At 37.7% G+C, this 26,667-nt stretch overlaps 1 protein-coding gene across 1 annotated transcript in view; it reads right to left on the bottom strand.

The window, feature by feature from the left end:
* Positions 1-1,895: 1,895 nt before the first annotated feature.
* Positions 1,896-26,667, bottom strand: part of LOC139145625 (protein phosphatase PTC7 homolog) — a 31,466-nt gene continuing 6,694 nt past the window's right edge. Inside the window, exons 2-6 of the mRNA XM_070716898.1 lie at positions 16,054-16,233; positions 14,319-14,514; positions 10,446-10,569; positions 5,720-5,849; positions 1,896-5,192 (exon numbers count right to left, since the gene is read on the bottom strand). Of these exons, the coding sequence (XP_070572999.1) occupies positions 5,134-5,192; positions 5,720-5,849; positions 10,446-10,569; positions 14,319-14,514; positions 16,054-16,233 (689 nt within the window). The 3' untranslated portion in view covers positions 1,896-5,133. The remainder of the gene's footprint in view (positions 5,193-5,719; positions 5,850-10,445; positions 10,570-14,318; positions 14,515-16,053; positions 16,234-26,667) is intronic.

Below are 26,667 nucleotides of genomic sequence, written 5' to 3'. Positions count from 1 at the left end.
AAGAAACCACAAACTTTGTGTTAAACAAGTCATCGTTGATGACACAGTCCCCACTTGTTAATGGGTATTTTGATTACAGGTCCTCAGAGAGGATAGAGTCCTCTTCATTAGGTCTGTGATAAAAAATACTTTTGAATGAATTCGCTTGATACCTGTCTGAGTTATGGTTCAGGACATGAAAAAATTGTAACAAAATGGTCGCACAGTGGCCATATTGGATCGCATCACAAAACAAATTGATGTGCATAGCTATGACATTGGTCGATGTCCTTGTACCAACTTTGAATAAAATTGGTCGAAACATGCGGATATGCCTGAGAAATGGCTCTGTACATGAAAAAATCGATAAAATGGCCGCCTGGCGGCCATATTGGATCGTATCACAAAACAGATTGACGTGCATATGTATGACATAGGTCAATGTCCTTGTACCAACTTTGAATAAAATCAGTTGAGATATGCCTGAGTTATGGCTCTGTACATGAAAAAATCGTAATAAAATGGCCGCCTGGCGGCCATTTTGGATCGTATCACAAAACAAATTGCCGTGCACAGCTATGACATTTGTCAATAAGCTTGTACCAACTTTGAATAAAATCGGTTGAAACGTGCCTGAGTAATAGCTCTGTACATGAAAAAATCGTAATAAAATGGCCGCCTGGTGGCCATATTGGATCGTATCACAAAACAAATTGACGTGCATATCTATGACATTGATCAATGTCCTTGTACCAACTCTGAATAAAATCGGTCAAAACATGCCTGAGTAATGGCTCTGTACATGAAAAAATCGTAATAAAATGGCCGCCTGGCGGCCATATTGGATCGTATCACAAAACAAATTGATGTGCATATCTATGACATTGGTCAATGTCCTTGTACCAACTCTGAATAAAATCGGTCGAAACATGCCTGAGTTATGGCTCTGTACATGAATAAATCGTAATAAAATGGCCGCCTGGCGGCCATATTGGATCGTATCACAAAACAAATTGATGTGCATATCTATGACATTGGTCAATGTCCTTGTACCAACTTTGAATAAAATCGGTTGGAACATGCCTGAGTTATGGCTCTGTACATGAAAAAATCGTAATAAAATGGCCGCCTGGCGGCCATATTGGATCGTATCACAAAACAAATTGACGTGCATCTGTATGACATATGAAGTAATCCTTGTACCAAGTTTGAATGAAATCGCTCCAGGCATCTCAGAGATATCTGCGTGAACGGACGGACGCACGCACGGACGCACGCACGCACGGACATGACCAAACCTATAAGTCCCCCGGACGGTGTCCGTGGGGACTAAAAATCCAATTCTAAAGACAGATAACTGAGATGCTGCTGATGAAACGAGACCGTGAATTTTCAAATGTAGTTTGGTCCAAACTGACTTATGAAAGATGCAAGTTTTGCGTGAATACCAGTCGCCTAATCAGATGCTAGCAAAGCCAGTATTTGTGAACTATTTTAATGCCGGGCAGCATTGAACTTCTTTGCTACTTGCTGTGTAATCATTATCGTAAGAAATGCTAATGAAACGATTCAAACACACATAAACGGGATCAGGACTTATGATAATAATGGAAACAAGGATCTGAACACTGCATTGTAGAACCCCTCTCCCTCCAACCCCACAGCCCCCCCCCCCCTAAATCCTGTGTATCGGTCCAACCTGACCAATAAAAACAATAAGATGGCACAATAGTTGACGGACAAAGGTAACACAGAGTTAGTATAAAGGAACCAGCACCTAACCTCCTTGCACAAAAATGGGATGACATGCACTGAGTGCTTCAGATAGAACGACTACATGTAGGGAAGGGGAGTAAAATAACATCATACAATGATAAAACTTTGTCTATAATAAAATACAAACACAAAGCAACCTATCTCTTTGATAAAGATTTCAGTTTACTCAAACCAGCACCAAAATCAAGGACTGGAACCAAAAGTGTAAAGTTCATTCTTATGATACATAATGCCAACATTCAAATTTAATAACATATCCAACAGTTTTCTTACTGTTTCTAGTAATTGGAAAAATTTCATCATGTCACGAAATAGTTGTAATCACGTGTAAACATACTCAGAAGTTAAACTTGTTAGTTGTGCGACGATTCACTGTCATCACATTCAGAGAGAACGACATGGTAACCTTAAGTTTCAATGATTGTTTTGAAAATTGGACAAGGGAATCCATGTGAAATAAAGCTTAAAAGTTTAGTTGTTCCAATCCTATTAAAATTGTATGTAAAATTTGAAATGCAATGTCTCTCGCTTCATTCACTGATGACCATTCAAAGATGCATGTAATTGTTACAATGTCTCAACAGCCAAGCACTATGGGTAATCCTGATCTGAGCAAGGACACAGCAGAAACAAGATGGCAAACAATGAACACAGCAGTTCATTTTCTTCATCTACACATACAATTGTAAGATTCGTTGTAATCAGTTTTAAGAATCTGCTAGATTTACTCAATCTACACATCTTTCATTGACTAGCTGTGTCATAGTCCATAGCAAAGTGGTGATCAAATATGATCGTGCTTGAACACGCAGCTTGGCTAGCCAAGGGTGTTTTCCTAAGGCAGGGAACCTCCCTTGTTTGGTAGAGAGATTGCGCTACACCTACCTAACTCAGCCGCAGGGACCAGACGATGTTGAACTTGGCATGCACCGTAGAAGAACGCGATTCAACGACAAAGTCCTTCAACAATAATTCTGTTGATGGTTTAGCCCTCTATCAGACTCTTTATTTCTGAGATCATAGAATGGTATCCCTGTGCATCATCAGTGTCTGGCGGAATCTTACTCACAACAAAACACAAACAGAATTTCTTGAAATTAAAATCCAAGGTATGGTACCAGTAACGTCCCTGTGATACAATTTCTTGACACTCAGAAGTAAAATCACATGAAAATCACAACTTTTCATCAAACTTAATTCCTAATGCTGAAGTTTTGATAAAATACTGAAAACATTTCCTTCAATTACTTTTAATTCATTTGGGAACAAAGCGTAACTTTATCATAGTTCACTATCGGAATGACCATTTGAATCACATGTAAATTGGTACAACACCCAGCAGTTTTATCAAAAAGAAGGTAAAATGTTGATGAGTTTGGATGGAGAAGGGTAGCACAGAGAACAATAAATAGACTATCTGAAATCTTTCTGATATAATTTGAAAACATTTTATCAACTGTTTACCATAGAACACCCTCAGCAGTAATATTTCCTTCCTCAGTCTTTCACTGAACAGATATCCAAATCAAACTGTCTGAAAGTATTGGTTGCGACCACTTTGTGGAGAGTTACATCTTTGAAAGGTTCAGAAGATATATGCCATGTTTCAAAGTGTATCCTTTTTTGATCAATGCAATGGGAAGGCATAGATGGGTCAACAGTACAAGAAACATCCATTCAATCTATGACACACCACAGATTGTTGAGATCAAACTCTGAACTTTCTTTTTCGAAAGTTGGCCTTTGGTGATTTACTTCACGGCATAGCTCGAGATGAACTGATAGATCTTGTGTACCAAAGTTCTAGAAAGAAGCTGCTGTGTCTCACATAATACCAGGAAGTCATTGCAGCTGTTACGTTTCAAAGCTATTGGGCACATAGTCAGAAAAGACACAGACAACACTATTTCACCAGTATTAGGCCCACAAAGCAAAGGAACTGCCCACTTGAATTGTCAGGAAAAGCCATGTTTGTCTTGCAAATGCTCAACACAATTTGCAATCTTTCATTGTTGATTTGGTCCCAGCAAGCAGGTTATCTTCAGCTGAACATGAAATGTGGATTGTAAATGTTTTTCATTTTGTGAATAATCAGGACATCTTAGAATACTCGACAGGAGTACTCATGAATTTGACATGTCAGAAAATTTGTTGTTCATCTTATTGTTAAAGATTTTTACATTGCCAAAAATTAAACTCACTTTTACTGTATTAGGCTTTGAAGATTAACAAAAACAATCATTTTACAGAAATGGATTTTACGCAATGACTAATATATAATGTTGGTCCCAGTCTTTCAGATCAATGAGGGCAAACTCTTTCATTCGGTACATTGCAACATCTGTATGTTAAAGTACAAATGTACAATACAATTGTAGCACCTGTTTGCTGAACAACTAACTTGCTCTTTCCAAAATATCGAGAATTTTATGACTGTTTGAGATGTGTGCATGATAAATGGATGTTTCTTTAAAAATGTTGAGCTGCATTTTTGTTTTCAAAAATGCAACGACTGGGTTTGTATAATGGCCTCCTGTGCAAGAAACAACCAAAACTGTTGAAAGGATTTTGAACCAAAGTTCTGGCAAGAACAAGATTTGGCAGTGAAAGGGAAAGAATCATATAAACTCATTTTGATAATTTTCATCTCCTAGCTTACATCAATTTTGCAAAGATTTTTAATATGTCTGCTGAACTCCTATAAAATGAAATACGCCCACAGAGCAATGAATTAAAAGGTTGAATCTCTGTGTCTCCCTTGCTGCTGAATTCTGAAACAGAACATGGCACCAAAACAATGTAACAGCATTCCAAGCCAAAATTTAATCTTGGGAATTATGTTTGGGTAAAATCTCTTCCTCTAAAACAATGAACTGGAACATCATTAAAAAAGCCTCAAGTTTCCAAGAAGAAATGACGCAATCAAACAGACAACATAGCAATGTGTATCTTCACTTATATTACAAGACAAGTGTCCATTGAAACAGCTACTTTGTCTTTGATATTATGACAGCACGAGTGAAGTTCTTTGTACGTTGATTTTTGAAAATCTGACTGCCGATTCCTGAGTCCAAGTAACATGGATCGCTGACGTGAATATGTACGTGCATAGAGTGGGGGGGAGTTACAAAGGCTGTGAATATTTTAACACGTCTTTATCAAACAAAGAGAATATAACGACGACAGTCACAGCCCATGAAAAATATCGGGCTCCGGAAATATGAAAGTCATTATGTACAAGGTTGGTAACAACAGTATCTATGTAAATGTTACACTAGGCTAGGCAATCCCACACTCCTGATCTGTTTCAACAACACACTCATACATCCTATCTCCTCTCCCTTGCACACAGACACACAGACACACAGTGTCTAAGAGTTACTCTTCAAAGCATTCGACTGTCGACAGTAATACTGTGATGTCATCTGGTTTGCCACCTGCAGAACAAATAAGAAGAGAAAAGAATTTAACAGAGAAACCACATGTATCTGTTGAAGTACATTTATGAACTCGAAGGACCCTAAGGAGAGACATCTCTTCACAAATAGTTGACTTCCCATAGTGCGTAAATCTTTTCAAACATGATTTGAGCTTTTGATACTGTAACATTAAACATTTTTAATATGTCTTTATATGTTTGTCTTTCATCTGATTTTCATGTTTCACTAAAAGTAATGAAATTCCTGTGATCATAGCATGAGAAATTTACAAAGAGATCAATCATTAGATAATGCTGTGAGAAGTAACACAATAAATTTGGAAACCAACATCATAACCAGAATGACAAATTAAAAGACAGCTGTCGCATCATAGGGACACATTAGGTTGCCCAACATGTTTCAAGTGAATTAAATGGAAATCCTATGAATTGTATATTTAATGAGTGGTGACAAAATGTTGGAAATAATTCACCAGAAACATGATATGATCATGGCTGTATTTTTCACATGGTATTTTATCTTACCCGTGAAATCCAAGCCATTCTCTCTTGCATGGAGTGCAAATGGTGACATATAGTTGGCATCGTACGCTAGTTTTCTGGCCCTTTCTGCTATTGCATCCGCTGTTCTCTGTATGCTCTCAGCAGTACGGTCCTGCAAGACACAAAGCACGTCAATTAATCCACCGTACATCCTGTATGCTGCATGTGAATCACGCATGGTCGTAAGCCATGACTAGTATAAACCAGTCTCACTTCTCCATCAAGAGAGCAATATATCTTATGGTGATTCATCACTACTGGCCATATCAATCTGTCACAGTACAACCTTGCATTAATGTTAAAACTATTTCAGAAACAGTTTTATAGCATGATGATGATAAATACAGGTATATTCCTGAAAAATAAACCTAAACAACATATGATTATGACAAACATGACAGCCCACACAATTTTATACAATATCTTAATCCACTTTCTACCAGGCTCCATAAACAAACCATAGAAATAAATACATGTACAGCTCGGGAGAAAGAGGATTGATTAACAAAAGTTCTCGAGTTTTCCAGCAGATATTCAGCATTGCCACACTATTTTGACAGACCTCTTTTAACAGGCTGCTCAGCCATAAATTTAAACGTTTTGAAAAGAAAATTATAATGTGCAACAAATGGACAATATATTGTGTAACTCTGCACCATCCTGATTTCAGAAAAGAACCATTTCTACTGAGCCTAAATGCATCCATATTGTCAACTACAAAACATCTTTTTACACAATGACATGAAAAATATCAAAGTCACATATTGAGAGCAGACATCGGTACATATGTACTAGTGCAATGAAACAGAACGACCCAACATAAGACTAACCACCTGTTGATTGTTACCATGGCAACTGGATTGGAATGAATATACCGTACAGAGAAGGTCCTTCATGCAGAATAATTGCACACCGCTAGTTTATGGCATCTAGTGCCATAAAATCACATTTTATAGTCAGAACACGACATCAACATTCATTTTCTGATGATTCACTGGGTTCTGTAAATCAACTGCACGAGCGTTGGCCTCGGAAATCTAATAATTGGAGGAAAGGAACGGAAGTTGTTACAAACAATCGAACGCGGTAGAGTAAATTCTAGAACGTGACCTTCAGCTATGACGGGCAGCGTTCGCACATTCAATACGATCACCGTTGCCACTCGTTCGCAAATCAACGTTTTTGGGGGCTGGGACGACAATTTTGTTTTTTTCTAGAGTGAGTAATGATTTTGATATGAGATATCAACTGATTACAGTAATCAGAAGGTAAATTTCCTTACGGGCAGTGGTCGGAGACGTCGACGGGCCGACGGGCATTATGTGGCAGTGGTGATGCATGTACACGATCACACGATTAGCGTTGCTACTCGTTCGAAAATCAACATTTTTCGGATCTGAAAATATTGTTTCGTTTGTTGTGACAAAGAGAGTGGTCTTTGGTGTTGAGATATCGATTGATTACAGTAATTGGGAGGTTACGGGCAGTAATTAGTAGGACCCGCCGGCAGGCATGGCATGGCAGACGCCGGGGGCAGATGTCAATTTCACATGCATTCATTGCCCATTCTCAAAATTCGAGACAGTGCCAGGGAGGTAGATTAGCACTGCAGATGCTCCAAAAACAGTGTTTTGTTTGTAAAACCCGTTCTAGTCCCGTTTTTCTCCAATAGGGCGTTATGCTACAGCAATCAATGAGAAATAAACAAATGATTGTTTGTTTCTGTAACTGCTTGGAAATGTTCTGAATTGGTAAGACAGAAAGAAATATAATATTTTATATTATATATAGTGTGTGTGTAAAGTTATTTTCTTGTGTGTTTGTGTGCGCAGTATGATTTATTTTAAACTTTGAAGATTGGCTTGTTGATGTCAGTGTTTCACATAAAGGAGGTGACCCTGGACAATTCACCTTTTTGTTGACCTAGTACCTATTGGCTACCCCGGCCCTGCCCCTTGCAAATTGGCCAAGTACGTGTCCCCTTGAAATGATGTCAGGTGTGGTACCCAGTACACATAATTGTTAAAAATTTGACAAACTATTTCTACACAGTCTTGTCTTCTGTGTTCCAAGCAAAAAATTCCCAAATTTGAAACTAACTTGATGAGTGTACTGGTGAATGTTTTGGTCAATCAGATTTTTGTTCTTGCCCTTGTTTAAATTTAGTTGCATTTAAACAAAACATCAACACTTGGTCAAAATATGCTAGAATAACTACAGATCAGTAAATTTCAATAAAAGAAAGGTTTGTTGCAGTTCCCCTTTGTCAGACTTGAATCCCTTCTGCTGATGCCATCATGAGTGAAACACTATCCATCATTACGTAATACATGTCAATATGCAAATTAGTTCAAGGTGTATTTTTAGACCAAGCTTTTGGAATGAAACCTAACGGAATTGGAGAAAATTCTAGTTGATTTTGAAAGTCAAGTCAATAATGAACACAAAAATACCAAAATATTCATGTAACTTGAAGCATTTTTTATTAAAATTCACTTATGAACTAAGTTGAGCAGATAGGTACTCAAAGTCTATGTAAACAGGAAGTGCATGCCAAGAAAAGTATACGGTCGATTTTGATACTACAAGATCGGTATGTCAATCCTATCATAGAACATGTATTGCAAATGGCTACCCGCTGATGTAATGTACCGTATAAGACAACTGAAGAACATTAAAATAAGGAAAATAATTTGAAAAATACGACTTTCAGAACATATTACGTAATATTCTAAAGATGGGCGGGGTCTTTCACGTGAAAAACAATACCGTACCTGTGACAGCGAACAACTATCAAAAACTAACGCAACGTACGTGTTGTTTACATTCCATTCATAGAGTGTGACCAGCTGCTTCCTAACATAGGCGAAAACATGCGTAACTTGACCGCCTAACTGAAGATTTTCAACAAAATTTCTTGTATATGTTGTCAAAATTACAAAAAATAACGGTCAATTGTTCAAAAAAGTCTAGATCTGCGAGTAATTACCCGATTTTGAAACGGTTTGCGTCATTTGAAAGATCACGAGGTCACGCATGATGGTTACACCGTTATAGCGCCATTTGAGTGATCAGGTGACTATGGGAAGGGTTCAAAGTGCAGTATAACAAAGGAATCACGTGATACACACTTGAATTTTTTTCTCGCCACCCAAGGAATGGGGGCGCTATTTCCCATAATGCATTGCCGATCACGTACGCTTTCAGCATTGATTAGAATGTTAATGGCTCTACGCGATCGAACGCTCGTGCCTGGTATCTTGCCAAAGCTTTGTAGGGAATTAAATCGACTGTAAGGACACCCTCGATGCAGCAGAGTTTAAATCAATCGTACAACTGTACATACATGTAAGCCTTGCACTGTGCAACATTAATCATTCACCACAAACTGCTGTGGAGAGATTACATGTACATGTAAAAACTCTAACTTTGAAAAAACAAACCCATCTGGTACCATTTCTTTGAGTATCATTTTGGCATACTGGTGTGGCATGTGTACATACACTTGTCAGACAGAAATGTAGGGAACAGCAATGGTTGAAACCGTTCATTTGTTACTAAATATAGAAGACAGTACACAATACCAGCAAGAAAACTCTACAATATTATCTGAGATGAATCAGCATCTATGGTGTATTAATAAAACAATTCAAATTTTTGCTGGTGGCATGTTGTTTGCCATGACAACAGTTGTTACAAATGCCTTTCTAATTCTGTTCCATCTTGTACTCATAGTCTCCCTGATAACAACTCACTATTGTTTCACTATTCTAACAATTTTTGTGAATTCCTGCAGAACTGGGGTATCACTAGTATGCAATCGGTGATTTGGGGTTACATACATTTTGGAGCAGAACCATCAGCACTGCACACGACAGCTGTCACAGTACATTGTATTGTACATCTGTGGTTAAAATTCACTCAACAAAACAATGTAGATGCCATCAACTTGGAGATGTCATTGCTATTGCTAAGGTTATGAAATTACAAAAGAAATACCTTACTTATCAACGGAAAATAACAGTTAGCTGTGACACAAAATGGTGAAGTGATCTATTTAACATGGCCATTACGAAGAGAATTTCCTGTAGCCAAATCAACTTGATCACACCATGACATGAATGAGGCACACATGAGATACATCTCATAGTACTTTGACCTAAAATCAATCCACTGGAATACCTTTAAATGTCATTGCAATGAACCCAAGTAATCCCGACTGAGCTGACCACACTATGTACTGTCCATTACATGTCATCGCAATAAACCAAGGTAACTGCCGCTGTACAGACACCCTCTCTAGAGGTTTTTATTTATCTCTAACAAATGGCCGTGCATTGGCTATTAATCTGGCATTCTTCGGTGAAATCAAAAGTAGGGATGATCCAGCTTCTTGGTTAACCATCACTCAGTGGTACTTTTATCTAGGAGGACTTGTACACAGTGTATAAATTTTGAAACAGTCGATTCCTGCATGTGTCTGTTATCTGTAAACATTCAAAACATACTCCTGCCCACTGGAAATATATTGCCTTACGAAACACTTCAAACCAACTGAACAACTTACTGAAAGTGGATACTAAGTACCATTTTGATTTTTAACAATCCGAATGAAATCTCCACCAAGTGTTTCTGTCTGTGGGAAACAGAAACACAAGGCCAGGATCAAATAGCTCGGCCATACACTGATGCAGGGGGTTAAACATACCTTTAGTTTTGAGAGCTCTTGTAATATAAGGCTATCAGGCATATTATCAAACAAGCCATCGGTGGCCATGAGTATGAGGTCTCCTTCTTTGAGACCGAATTCCGAACTCACTGCTGACTCAGGTCTGTGAAAGGAAAGAAGAAAAAAGAATAATTAGTGAATCTGTTGATAATTATAATAATAAATGAAATCACTTTGTATGAACTTCATCACTAGTCAGAGATTACTAGGACACTACAGAATTTTGTAAGAAATGACTGTAAAATGCATTGGTATATGTATTTGGTGTCCCCTGTTGTGGGTCTTCAAGACTGTATGGCTTATTCTGTAAAATTTATTTTCTACAGATATTTAAAGGCAAAATGTAGCTGCTTGAAAAATCTTGTACCATAGTTCCCTATGCAACCTCTCATGAGGTACTCGATTAAATGCATTTAACCCTTAGAGTGCTGTAATTTTTTCCAACAAACTTTTAATGAAACATTTGACCGATTTTTATGAATTTTTCTGTAATTTCTTTCAATAATTTGGACCAAATGGACATCAGCTTTCAATGGCTACAGTTTCTGATCAAAATTTGAGGAAAAATCTGAAAAAAATAACTGCATCATATTTTACAAAGGTGACAAAAAGTGACTTTGGCACTCAAAGGGTTAAGATGTGCAATGTATATTGTAACAGTCACACCATTGTGGTTTGATTTTGGATAGATGCGTGCTGCTGAGCTCTATTATTTAGAAAGATGGGGCTACATGTATGTAAATATAATATTCAAAATGTATTAGCTGTCTGGTTTATTCAAAGGTTCTTAACATAAACTCTCAAGATGCTGGTGATTCATAGAATAAATTTTTGAAACCTTCATAGACTGATCAACTACAGACTCATTGGCCAATGTAATTATTACACAGGGCTGAATTTGACAAAAAAGCTTTCATGTCTCAATTTTGGACATGTACAAATTTCATGTACATTTGTGATTGCAAATGGAAATCTACAGGAGCACTATCCTTTCCATTATCAGACACTGACACTGATATATTTGCAGATAAGTATGTTACTAGATAACATTGTCATTTCACAACCGCTATGCAAACATCTGATTACATTTCAATGACAGTGACACTAGGCAAGGTTGCAGTATCTTGCCTAGATCATGGTTTACAAAATACATGTCGCTTTGTTTGTTCAGCACTTGTGCAAGGTGTAGTGACCAGACACAATTGCCTGTATGTCTGTTGTCAGTAAACAAGTCTCTCTGCAGCCACACACACGGACAGCATACATTTAGCTTACTGTCGGAAATCATAACAACGCCGAAATGCAGTCGTGGTATTCACTCTGTTATGCAAGCTGTTGGTGCAAATATCTTGTATGAATGTGAAAGTATGCATTTATCTTCTGACACCGACGTATGTGCTAGTCTTGCAGATTCTTAGGGCTACAGATCTCGTATGTTATAATCTAAGTAAACCCCGCCTATCTACAACATGTATAGGTCTCAAGGGAATCTAATGTACCAACATACATGTACTCACTTCCATTACTTCATCTACAGAAATGCAAACACATTGCTATATGACTTCACAACATGTGATCCTTTTTCATGGAAATTAATATTTAATACTTTTGGTCAATAACGCCATATTGCGATGATAGGTTTCAATAAACCATGGCATTTAGTAAAGTTGACTGCAGAATATGAAGTTATTAAATTTGTCCAGAAAACTGTATTCAGTAATAACAGCTACCATTTATACACCACAGTTGAAGAGCAAAGCAGATTTGAGTAGACACTACCCGGCAGTGATCAGTGTTACTAGGAAACAACAATCTCTGCACTGCTTTTATTTCAGTTGCTAGGTATTCTCATGGTGTCACCGCTAGAATGTCCAAACACAACAAGTAACCTATATTTCCCTTTTTCTATCAAGCGGCCCTTGCTACCGTATGGTATTGCTCTCTTTCATTTCAAGTAGCCTGTGCGTCAACATACCTCACACCGAGTTCATTCATGTTTTTTTAACTTGAAAGAAGAGAAGACACTGACTGCATTTTATTTAATAAATTACTGACTTGTGAGGACGCTGAATCTACAAGGCAACATAAATAATTTGAATCCACTTATTGCCGCAGACATAAATTTTGTGCAGTGGTATTTAAACCAGTATTTGTCTCTTCAAGTGTGCAATGACGTGGCAGAGTGCCTGGAATGCAATATCATATCATGACAACTTTAGACTATTTCAAATCTACTACGACAAACACCTAATGTTCATTATCACAGTCCAATAATTCCGTGGACCGTATGCCAATAAGTGACCATATACCCCATTTAAAGGCAGTATCATTGAACTAACAAGATGAAATGTTGCTCATCATGGTTGCTAGGAGAGACCCGCTGATACTAAATCAAAGGAGACGCTAAAAGCCTGCCTCAGGGAAAGAACATTTACAACGAATGGTTTTGCAGGGAAAAAAGATGTCAGCATTTTTGTCACTTTTGTTGAGCCCTGCGACAAGTAATAATTGTGAAGCAGCAGTTGTGAAATTCCAGTTGTGTGAAGTAAATCTTTCACCAAAAATCACAAAAATTTGTAAAAATCTTATCAGACAACTACATCATGGTATTTTTTGAACTCAAAACATTGTTTTTCATAAATTTCACCGAGAACAACAGCAACAGGTAAAATGGAATTATGTCAGAATACCTGTGTAACTTGGTAAGTAAATGTATTCTAGAGAATGTAAGTGAAATGTTCTCTTAATTGCTCCAAGATTTTTCACTTTCATCCTAAAAGTACCTTCAAGGGTCAATTAACCGATTGATAAATTTTACTGCAAAGGTGTGCCCTGATTTTCCAAAGCTATGAAATCCAGCAACGCTCAAAGTTGGCAGTGTTCCAGACACTGCCGACTTCACAGAGATCTGCAATATGCCAAGCATGCCACCACAGTTTATGGTACAGCTCTTGACAAATGGCAAAATCTGTCAGCTTAGGAACGCTAATGCCAGTGAAATGAAAGCCTGGTTTTGTTGGTTTATTCCCTAATCTGGTGATTTGAAATGTGTGTATGTGTACTGAACTAGCTCAAACAGTGTTGGAACATTTGTGATATAAACAACACCATGGTGCTGCATAATTTCTAGGAAAATGTATATCATGATACTGGGCTATCTTCTTTAACAAAACAGAACACAAAATAGACCACTGCCCTGAATTTCTAAGGATAAAGATTTAAAAAATACTTTAAAGGAATAAAAACTCAGTATATAGATTGAAATATTCTGGCAGCTTTGGATTAGTCATACATCAAAGTCATTAATCTTTTGTACGGTCTGTTTTTATTATCTTTGCAGCAGAGACAACTATCCATTTCCCTTTTTGAATGAAATTTACTGAATTTGTCATACATGTACCAGCTTTGAAATAGAAGTCATAACTTCCTCTTTGCTGATGCAAAGGATAATCACAAATGTAAATAAGTATGCGAAATTACATAGATTGTATGCGTTCAGTACCAAAAATAAAATCAGACTAGTCCATACTGCATTGCTGTGTCAATACCAAAGTAGATTGCCATTTAGAGTGATTGTATAGTGAAATAAATTTAACTAAACTATAACCATGGTAACCCGAAACTTATGATTAAAATATTGCCATGGAAAGTGCTTGATGAACATATATACGATTCATATCAACGATTGACTTTTTATATTTTTATAAAATCATATATCCAGTTAACGGCTGGTTATTTATTTGAAGACTGAAATCAGATATAAACCCTTTGAAAGACAGTCCATCAGTGGAGATAAAATGGACACTTTAAGGACACACCCTCACTTGAAAATATAAAATAAACTGTACTTACGTATCACTAAGAACTACTCCCAAACCAGGGGGTGATATTGACAACTGGAACGGCGTGTTAAAGTAATGCTGCTGTTCCTCTGACCGGTGTATCACTTTCCCCCCTCGTACCACAAGAAACCCTGAATCCCCTAAATTTGCTGTATATACAATGTGGTTTTCATTGTCAAATATTAACAAGCAGGCTGTACTACTTCCTGGAACAGAAACAAAGGAGAGAAGAGATAGCGTGAGTAATTTTGATCATGGATGAACAAGCTTCTCATTACTTCAGTTTTACACAAATAACTGTGTGTGAAAGATGATTTATGTTTACAGCAAACATGACACTTCTCATGAACAACTAATATGGCACGATGAACCAATAAAATAACACCACACTTGACATGAGGAAGCATATTCAATGACTCCAAAGTCAATCCAAGCCTTGAAATTCAAGTTTTGACATTACATCTTACAAATATCACTAACACTGGCTAAATGACTATAATGTGATGATCTCACATGTTTTTTGAAATTGTCCAGTGTTCTCCCTAGGAATTTCTGATAGCATAGCGACCAATTTCCATAATGATGTAATCAATTCTTATGTTAATGAATTTCTGTTGTTTTCCAAAATTAAAGACTAGCGGCCACTGTGCTTTAATTGCTCTGGGGATAACACTCTGCATAGTAACCTTAGGCCAAAAAAAATAATAGGTTTGTTTCTGGTCATTGACATGTGGCAAAAATGATTTTTTTTATTTTGGGTGGAATTTGATACAGTTTCCCCTTTTTTCCATAGGGGCAAATGAAAAACAGGAAAAAAAAGAGTTGACGCGCACACTTTGAAGTGATGCGCGCGCTGACCAGAAACAAATCAATTTTTTTTTGCCTTACAAGATTTGATTGGTGGACATAAAATCGTTTATGAAAGGAAATGAGAATTCATAACGCAAGCATCCATTCAATTTGTTTTAAAACTAATGTTTAGAGAAAAGGGTGACTCAGCTACTAGGCTGTTCAGAAGCCAGTGATAAAACAACATAAGTTGTGGCTACATCACGTATTTGCCAAGTTTTAATAGACTTATGCCATATTAACAGGCTATGTGTGCAATGGCCCATAAATTTTACAGCTGTTTGATTTTACAACATCCAATTTGACTCCGACCTTCTTCAAGAAATATATTTGAAAACGGTTACAATAACTGATGTAAGTGATTGAAACACAAGTGTTATACATTTGGTATGTGATAGCTTAGTCTGTGATAATAATAAATTACAACATATATTCATTAAGGTTGAATATGCCTTGGGGACAGATATTTGGACCCTAAAACTTTCATAATTTTTTTCTATCTATCACCTATGGGGGCTCAATTTGTTCAAAAAAGTTCTTGGAATAAGGATAACATTCAGTCTGTTTTTTCAAAATTAAAAATTTTACTTTTCCCCATAGAATTAATATAGGGTGGCAGCCATTTTGAATTTCAAATATCCATACATGTTAGGTAATTTGTTTCTCTTATGCCAAAATTTGCACAGTGATCCACTGATCTTTATTCTTACTTTGGTAAGAGAATGGTTGAAGTTTTTATTGTGGGAAGTTTGAGCAAAAGTTTGAGTCTCTCTCTTTGGAGGTGCATGCTACCTTAACAGCATAGGGATAGATTAACATATGTACCTTAACAGCATAGATTTCTTGACCTACCCCATTAGTACTGTAACTCTGAAATACCAGTATGGAGTACTCACCTATGAGTGGAGCTTTATTTTCTAAAAGTTCTTTGTAACTTGTTGATAGAATTTCAACCGGCGACGTAACATTAAAATGTCCTTGTTTGACTATTCTCTCGCAGGTTTTCATGAGCGTACTGGAAAACTGTGACGGATCCACGCCGTAGTCTCTCCAGCCTCCCACACCATCAGCAACGCCTGGAAAACACAAGATGAGGGTGAAATGTCTGTGAGTTGAGAAGTTAGTACGAGATAGTCATGGACAAATCACTAAACCAAAGTGGGCAAGATGAACATGTAATAGTGAGAAAAGAAAGTAGCTTTTACTTGGCATAATACATGACTGTTTGGCCAGGCTAGATTCAGGTAATTAACAGTCTGGACAGTGCTGTAAATTTGTAAAAGAAGGTAAGTTTGACTACACACGACATCTCTTCTTTTCATGCAGAATTAACCATGATGTATATTGGGCACTTTTGGAAATGATGGGAAATGCTGCAGATACCGGTAGTATCAATATTCTAAAGTAGAATACTGGTACATCTACATGCAGCTTTAGATGAACTCTTACATGTAAGATGGAGAAATCTTACCCTGACTGGAAAATATATATTAAACATAACGAACACTCTCTGTACTAGTCGGAGAATGATAATCCAAAGACATACCGTAAATACTAAATACAAGTACTGGTGTATATTTCAGATCAAGAGAAAAAGCGCTGCATGCCGCAACTTAATATCCAGCATATTTGCTAAAACAGATGTTCTGACTTGGTTCAATGAACCACTACTATAGTGTACTGTATACATGTCTGTGATTAAGACCCCAGGAGAGAGAAGAGAGTGTGTCCACACAAACCATGCAACCCAGTCCTTAGAAGACACAGCACTTTTTGCAAATACAGAAATTAGTGTGCCCTAATGGACCAGGGTCACTCTACAACATGAACTAAGTTGCTACAAACATTTCATAGAGATTTCTATCCAAGAGTTTCCAAAGCATTGCAATATTGCAATGCCTGCAGTTCTAAATTTGCACAACAATTTACATGTATCCAGATGGCTTTGCAAAGGAATGTACAGAAGAGTACAATTGATGTTTAGTGTGGGACAATGTTGGTTGTTTACCATGATCAATTACAGAATCCCTGAGATCTGTGGAAATCAATTACAGGTAACAATGCATTAGAATAAAGTGTACAGCTACGAAAGATTAGTTACATTTGAAAAAGTACATACAGTAAAAATATCCTTCCTATTCATGCCTTTCACAAACAGTCTTTACAAGTGAAGCTATCATGTTTCTGTTCTGTATTATATCAGATCTTGGGGTCTTTAACCTAGTCTGTATTGACATCAGTCACTTGAAAAATGCATTTCTAGGGTGAGGTTACAAGTATATGTAAATGTATGTAACTGAAAATGGAGTAATATACATGTACAGCTACAAAGTGTGGAAATAATTTGGTGCTGTGGGTTCAGGCTGGGTTATTTTCACACATGTGCAGATCACTCAAAGATTTGGGAAAGATCGCTATCATGCAAGGATATACCAGTACATGTGGCTACCTAACGTTGGTCAAAACCATAATTACATATAGGGTATCATATGACATATTTCAGCAAATAAAACTGATACACATATGGTGAATTGGAAGGATATAACCCCTCCTGTATATATCACATTGGTTTTCCACTGCATCCCGATCAAGCTGTCCTGGTTTTCAAATCAAACACCGAAGATGCTTTATTACTGAAGTAAAGAGCAAGTCTGTAAAACTAGGCCTCGTCCTTCCTCCTTTGCCTCCCTTCCCCTTCCCCCTTTCCTTTCCCACTTCACATGTCCTCCTCCCTTGCCTCCCCTTTCCCCTTCCCTCTTTCCTTTCCCACTTTACATGCCCCTCCCCTTTCCTCTTTCCTTTCCCACTTCACATGTCTCTCCTCCTTTGCCTCCCCTTTCCCCTTCCATCTTTCCTTTCCCACTTTACATGCCCCTCCCCATGTGCCTCCCCTTCCCCCTTCATTTTAGGTTTTCTCTAGCTGCAAAGGCAATGCATGGAACCTATCAGGATGCATGGAGGAATCTATTGAAAATAATGGGGATGTACCAGAGTCTTGAGGTGTATAAAGGGTGAAATATTTACTGAGCGAATGCTTTCAGACTTTTCTTCCACTTCATTCCCATAGCAAATACCCTAAAATGTACACATGTGTGCATAACAAATATAATTGGTTGAAATGATTGCGTGTCTTCCTGTACTACATGTACGTTTGTAGATGTACATACAGGCAGGGTTGTCCTTGCTACATGTAGGTATCTTAACTAATGAGAATACAGGTAGAAAGAATAGGTCATTAAACTGCAATGGATCATGTGACCCTGGCAGTTTTACAGGCCGTCCGTAAAACCAAACAATGAAACTGAATGCAAATAGAGTACAAGCAGGTTTTAAGACAGCACAGTACCCATCAAAGATTACTGCTTTTGACCTGTGAACAAAGACACTTAAGACTTATCGGCGCAGAAATAGCCAAAATTTCAATGGAAGTTCAATATTACGACACAACGTGAAGGACATCAGAGACTATATCACGTCAACTTTGACTCACAGTCGTCAATGAAACACCAAATGCTGCATCATCAATGCCAGTATCTATATTTAGCTCTACTGCCATTAAAAATACAACGTCACTCTTGTGGCACACATACATGTCATGTAGTTGTAAAATGGAGATCATTATTATACTGATAAATTGACCAAATCAATTGTCACTTTGCCAATTCTGTAAGCTGCTACTTTAAACAGATGCACCTGACAGCCAACGCAATATCAGGAGTGTTTTGCGAGTATCAAATACTACTGCAGTTGGCTTATTAATTAGGGTCAGCTATACATGATTGTACATACATGTACTGTGTATGTACTACATGTACTTTACACTGTGTAGGCAAAAAGTGAAATTAGAAGTGAACTATTTAGACAATAATGTACCCCTCGTGGCTAATAATGGACGATATATGAGGCAAAGCCAAGTACAGTATGTCATGCAAGTTCATTGAGTGCATTATGGCAAGGCTGGAGTACACTATTATTATTATTTTATAGTTTTGGCCATGTCAGTGAATTTGTAAAATGTAAAAACATCTGGGGTCACAATGCTGGATAATCGAATGTATTATCAACGATAATCGAGATGACGTCACAAAATTCACTAATCTTGACAAACCTGTAATACAATGACAAACAATGGAAATTTGTTCTTAGATATGACTAATATCATAACATGATTCACCAATCATTTTACACTTTGGAAGCAATTTTCCATCAATTTGCATGCCAAAAGTGTTTAAAACATGAAATGTTTTTTCATTGACTCAATGTATGTTTGGAAGCCATGATATCAATAAACAGAGAGAACACCAACAACAAAGTGCCAGCTTACAATGTACAGTAGGATGTACATTACCATACCTATGGTAGTTTCCATTGAAGAAACTTGTTTGTTACAGCGCTGTAAGAGTGAATGAACTTGACTGGAATAATTGATGCTGTTAATGCCCTTATTATTTACTTTGCATTGAAAACCGTCATGAATAACTCCATCTGATACATCCGTTCTAGCTGTGAAAACAAAGGCACGCTGTTCCACATTTACATTTTACTGTACTCCATGTACAGTTGGACCATGGCTTTCTGGGATTTTACTGGTGTGTGAATAAAACGAGAAACACTGAGTAGCTATCAGTGAATATTAATTACTACAACAGACATGGTTCATTCTTCCTTACTACCTCATGGAGGTGCATGCATTGCCAAGAAGATAAACGTAATGGCTGGGCTTTTAGAACGTGACTTAAGTGTGGCAAACTTTCAATCTACAGATAATTGTAATAAATACAGGAACACAGGGAACATTTTCAGTTCATATTTGATTTACAGTGGAACTAAAAGTGACAGATGTAATTGAATGACCCTCACAAGGGTTACTGTTGGAATAGGATATTATATACATGCGTCAAGTCCAGGATTACTGTACATGTCTATCCAAATCTTTTCCACAATAATTGTTGACCTCTACACTTGTTCAGTGCCGAATGTGGAGAAGATCCTTGACTCCAATGTAACTATATTACATTTTGAATTTAAAATTAACATGACCTTCCCATATATTATGACAGCAAGCAAAATGTTGAACTACATGTATAAATTAATGGGAACAAATCTGTCATATTTCAGCATACATTTATTGGTATGTGTGTAACCAGAATAATTTATCTTTATGATCTAATATTTCAACTTATCAAGTTTGCAAATCTTACACAAACAGTGAGCCCAAAATTTCTGTATAAATCCCCTTTTTGTAATATTTTCACAGCGTGTTCATTTTTAGGCCGGATGCCGGCCAAATTGACCGGCTACTTTCGTATTTTGGCCGGCTACTTTTCAGCACTGTATCGCTCTCTGGCCCTGAAATTCTGGTTTTGATAACAATATTTTGATTTTTTTGGTGGACTTGCAAGCCGGAGATAATATTTCAGAAGTGCCGATGTGGCTATATCATGTAGTCTAGCAATTTACGCGGTGAACTTGTTGCTATCACTGTAGTACCGCGATCAGCGAACGTGTTGTACTCATACTGGGCCGCTCTCGAGGTCAACCTCGCTTGCCCGATCACAGGCCGAATTATTCCGACGTTCACATCGGTATAGCCGAAAATTGGACTTACATACAATTACGTTATGCCCGCGAATAACCGACCATTTCCGAATGAAGCCGACTTTTGTTTCTCAAACGCGGAAGAGAAAGTCGACGCTTGAGAGCTTTGGTTTTCTGCGCAAGAGTAGGGCCTTGTCTGATGGGCTTGGTAGGTTTTTGATCAAATCTAAAGCGACCAAAAGTTACTGAGTCTCATTTTTCATACTTTGAAACACAGGCTCTTGAGTCAATGCAGGCGAACCGCTAGCCGCCACTGATACAATAAAAATCAAAAGGTGTGTAACAGCGGCAGCCATGCACGGAGCCCGAGTAAATTTCAACAGACGGTTTCGCCCTCTTTTATCTCAAATACAACTTGCTTATTGGGTCGATCGATGCTCCAGTTCATCAACTTCATGAAAAATCACACCAATATCCAAAATCTCTCTGTTAAGTCCATGAAAAGCTGTGTTTTCGGAGCAGTGTCAGCTAGGAAACGCTGTTATCATACATGACCCACATTGACCTATCACGAAATGTTCTGATTGGTTGTTACTTTTAAGGGATACGTCATTCGTTTCAGGGGGTGCTACACTCGAGAGATTTAGTTACACGTAATTACGTTCGATCAGTATCCGTAACGTCTTTGTCATGCAGTGTGCGAAACTCATGCAAAATCTCTACTGGCCCAGCGGGCCAGTAACTTTAAAAAATCACTGGCCCTGAAGGAAATCAACTGGTCCGATCATCAGGTCAAATCCAAATATAGTGGAGATATATACCTGCGCTCAGTCTAGGGGCCAAGAATATGATGGGATTGAAAAATAAATAAAGACACCACTTCAAAATCCTAACATCAAACTGTTTTTTTATGCCTTTTAATTCTTTTATTCTTTTTTAATTCTTCAAATGAAGATGACTATCAAACCGAAAGTTGGGGCAACTGATCTCAGTGTTGAAAAACATGAAATCAGTAAAAGGTTAAGCACTACACATAAACGTTTTCATTTCCTAAAATAGCCTTTCACAACAAATATTTCTAACATTGAGAAAAAGAGCACAAGCGTGGGCTTGAAACACGTCCAACACAGAAATGCTAAGCATCCAGAACTCCGATCAGGGATGGGTAAGTTTTGGCAGCACAAACGCCGGATCACACACAATGGAGTCAATACAACACTTGACTCACGATTCTGACTTCTCCCTTTTGAGGACTCATCATTAAAGTCAGTGAAGGGAATACAAAAATTAGGTCAACTGATAAAGAGAAATAATACTGAAATGTCCAAACCCACGTTAAAAGACAAATCACAAATTCAAATGTAAGCGTAATCTTTACAGTGACCAACTTGAGGCAAATGGCCATCAAGGTCAATGAAGACGGTACCATGCACAATGTTTAAATATCGGACATTTACTTTTTACTATCGGCGTTTGACGTCCGACATGTATCCGTCATCGTAACGATCTATATATCTGGTCTAAAATCGATACTAGACAATACAAGAATGACTTGCCTCTTGTCGCTGCACGACGGGTTTGAGAAATTGCCTATATTTTACCCCAGGCTGATACATATCGGCGATTTTAGGACTCTTTATAGCTAGGCAATTCTGGAATGACTATGAAATCAAAGATGTTTACTCGATATTTATCGGCGATTGGGACCCCAATATCGTCACCAGAATGACTCATCTCGTGTCTCGGGCACGTGTGGTCTATTTAAAATCACCGATGTTTATCGGCGATTTCGGGACAAACGTCCGATATATATGTTGGAGATTTGCATTGCCACCTCACAGATCTTGCCAAGCCCGACTTCATCATTGCGGCATCAACTTCGATACTATACTTGTCAAATCGGGGTAAATAATCGATGTATATCTGGGATCAAAACCTTACAGATTTGGCCCAGCGGTCTAGCCAGGCCCGACCTCGATAGTCCGACTTTAATTATACGATTATTAGACTTGTCTAAAAGGTGGGTAAATATCCAATATATATGGAGGTTTCACCATCTTATAAATCTGACCTTAGTTTTAGTCAAGGGTCTATGATCTGACCAAACAATTCTAATTTCGATATTGTGATGCCCAGTAGCTGCAAATATCCGATATCATATAATGTTGAAGTGTCATCGAAATCCAGTTTACCTCGACACATGCAACTCGATCGATACGCTAATTATTCTTTTATGATCACGACGAGATCTCCACCCTAACACATGTAACGTCTTTCGCTTTGATGCAGTACCGTATCTTTGAATAATTTTGTCAGGTATTTAGCTTAGCAAAACATTCTGGTAAACTTCTGTACAATAGGAAAAGCTACTGGCCCGTCTTTAGGAACAGCAGGACATATTTCAAGAGTTACTGGTACGTCCGGCATGGAAACTGCTGGTCTCCGACCATCGGGTTAGCGTGAATTCCGCACGCTGTTGTCATGTGATAACTAGACGTTGCGTGCGTGTGGAGCAGTAGTTTGTAACGTCGAATGACACTTTTACACGTAGTCATAATTACTAAAAGTATTTTTTTATAGATTTACTAATGATTTCCGCGAATTTTGACAAGCAACCTCGTAGAGTATCACTGTAAATTGGCAATTATCTTTGAGGCCAACAAAAAAAGAAAATAAATTGTGCTGTTCTGTTCAGATAACATGGTTTTCAAAAATAAGGTAGGTACGTCGGCAGGATTTTTTTTTTCTTTTTACAAAATATTTTTATTTTTAAATATGCATGTTCAGGGTTCAGGGCGCTCAAACACTGGCCATAACATTTCCAGGTCACAATGTACCATATAGGTATATAAAGGAAAAACATAAGACACCCTCTTTCAAGCAAAAATCAAATGCCAAGTATCGAACGTGTGATTTTACGGATTTTTCTTTGTTTTCTTTTAGTTCCTTGTTTACGTAGCTCCAAAAAAATTAGGGTCGGCAGACAAAAAAAATAGAGTAGGTCGGGTTATCGGAACAGCACAATATTGTTTGTTTGTAATTGCAACAGTACAAGAAGTTCTTGCTATGAGTTCCTGATACAACGAAATGTAGTATTCCACATTATATCTGACGCCGTCACAAAGATTTCTGTAAACCATGTAAATAATTTTATCTTATAAGAGAATCGGCAAGTTTAATTCGAGGGTACGACGAACTAAAGTAGTCCTCGCGTAGAGAAAATAATGTTTCTTAGAGCTTGCACGAATTTCGCTTGTTTCACATTGTACTACACATGATCAAAACGAAAACAAAATACTATGGCAGTAGCCTGTACAATATATGCTTCCACTCCGACTTGCACTAGGTGCAAACCCCCTGTTAGGTATGACAACAAGTCAGGAATGTTAAAGAAAATTTCATTCAAAGTAAGATAAGAACTGAAACATTAATGAGGAAAACTGTAAATCTTACTTACCAGTATGAATACGCTGCCATAGCGAAGCTTGTGGTGCGGACAAGTGAAAGTTAACCGATATTTTGAAATTACGTTCGTAAAACCGTCATCCAATCACAAGCTTCCCCTTGTGGGTCATGACCATTGACCCCAGTCAATGTGGGTCATGTATGATAACATCGTTTCCTAGCTGACACTGCTCCGAAAACACAGCTTTTTCATGGACTTAACAGAGAGATTTTGGATATTGGTGTGATTTTCATGAAGTTGATGAACTGGAGCATCGATCGACCCCAATAAGCAAGTTGTATTTGAGATAAAGAGGGCGAAACCGTCTGTTGAAATTTACTCGGGCTCCGTGCATGGCTGCCGCTGTTACACACCTTTTGATTTTTATTGTATCAGTGGCGGCTAGCGGTTCGCCTGCATTGACTCAAGAGCCTGTGCTTTGAAACGTCAAGTCAATCCATCCATGGTCAATCACGATGCCAATATTCAAGTCGATCGACATCGCGTTTTGTGGAGGGGCCGTGGTTGTGTGTATCGCGGAAGAGAAAGTCGACGCTTGAAAACTTTGATTTTCTGCGTAAGAGAAGGACTTTGTCTGTTGGTTTTGGGAGGTTTAGATCAAATCTAAATAAACAAAAATTACTTTGTCTCACTTTTCGTACTTTTGAAACGCTACGTCGATCACAGTGTCAAATTTCAGGTCGACCGATATCGAGTTGTGTGTACTGTGTTACAATTGACTGCCGGTGCTTTGTACACACACCGTGTAGTACAGGCTGGCGTTCGGTGTCGTTAGTTTGAGGTTTTATCAAACATGAACACTGAAATTTACCTCTCTTTTTCAATTATATTCAACATCACCAAAAAATCAATAATCAGCTCGCGGATTCGTTTTATTGTGAAATTAGTACTGTGAATAAAATCACTGAAAATCGTGTTCCTATAATTCATTGAATTGCATAAACTGTTTGATTTTACTGTATCTTCAATCAAGTTTATTTAAATCAGTCAAAAACTTTGTACAGCCAGGGTGGCCAGGATTCCAGCGGATTGTTTTCTAGGTTGTGAAAACCCCTATTCTATGATGTATTTCAAAATGTTTGTTCAAGTCATGAGCTAAACATAATTCTACACTACAGTCTGGTGAAATTTTGCTATTATCCTTGTCAACTGAATGCAGTTGACAGGCCCGAATGATCAAATTAATTTTTCTGACGTTTTTTAAAAACTTTATCCCTTGAAAACATGTTGTAATTGACTATGGTAATGATTATTCTTTTTTGCTGAAATGGTCTTTAATACTGTACAAGAGTGCATAAAAATACTCCAAAGTGACTTCAAAATTTAAAAATTTCTTGGTCACAGAGACGGGGGACCCCGTCCCTGAAACCCTTCCCCTGTGTGTATGTTGGAATAGCCTTTAATACACTGTATAAGAATGCATGAAATTGCTCAGAAATGTCTTCAATTTAAAAAAAATACTTAAACACCACACCACACCACCCCCCCCCCCCCCCCCCGCTCAGGGAACCTGGTTGCACACACTAACCGCCTACTTTTCTGAATTTTCCGCCTACTTCAAAAATTTTTGAGAACCCTGTTTTCAAAAATATTTTGAAAACTATATTGACATACAGCACAATGGTATTGCAATCATGTGTGGTTATATGTATAAATAGCCCTCTGACTGACATCAATGCAAAACAAATCATTCATGTTTAGTATCTCATTTTCAATGTGATGAACGCAAGCTGACGTCTCAATATGGTCACATGCTGTTAGTCTGCGTACAAAGGTACAAACAACAGGATGTATTGTAAGGTCATGTAAGGGTCATGATAATCGGCCACTACCAGTTGTAGAGATGATGCTCCTCTGGCGCTACCATGGAATGTGACATACACAGGATAAATCTGTAGGGCTCCAGATTTATTAACATATTGCTTATTAAATGCCCTAAGACAATAAATTGAAGTACATCTTTTGGTAACCCTACTACATGTATTGTACAAACAGGGTTTACCCAGTCTGTTTATCCCATTTTCTGTAGACGAACATGCATATGAATCAACATCCAACTAAATTTACACCAGTGAATTGCTCCTACAGTAATTTTCTGAGACTCATTACATGGAATAAAGGCCAAAACAGCACAATTGGCCTTTGACAGGCTGCTAAATTACTGTACACAATCCCATTGTAATCAAGATACTTTAAGACCAAGTCCTTTCCTTGCATTGTCCAGATAAAACTTAAAAACAACTGTAAATTGTAACCTTGTACCGGTATACCATAATAATGCATTGTGGCCTTTTCCGTTTTATGAAATGTTATTCAAAATTAATGAATTACAGCCATTACATCATTTGAAAAGCCAATTGGCTGCGCATTCATGTCACATGACCTACCACCCTTATTCACACGACCAACCACCCTAATTTGATAAAATCCCATTGTAATGTTGGTGTGGTGACTCAATAATGTCAGGAATGTTTTTAATTATCTAAGATACTCTTTATTATTCCTG

Source organism: Ptychodera flava, chromosome 12 (assembly GCF_041260155.1).
Source record: "Ptychodera flava strain L36383 chromosome 12, AS_Pfla_20210202, whole genome shotgun sequence".
NCBI lineage: Eukaryota > Metazoa > Hemichordata > Enteropneusta > Ptychoderidae > Ptychodera > Ptychodera flava.
The sequence above is the reverse complement of the archived record's forward strand: the minus strand, read 5'-3'. Positions and strand labels throughout refer to the sequence as shown.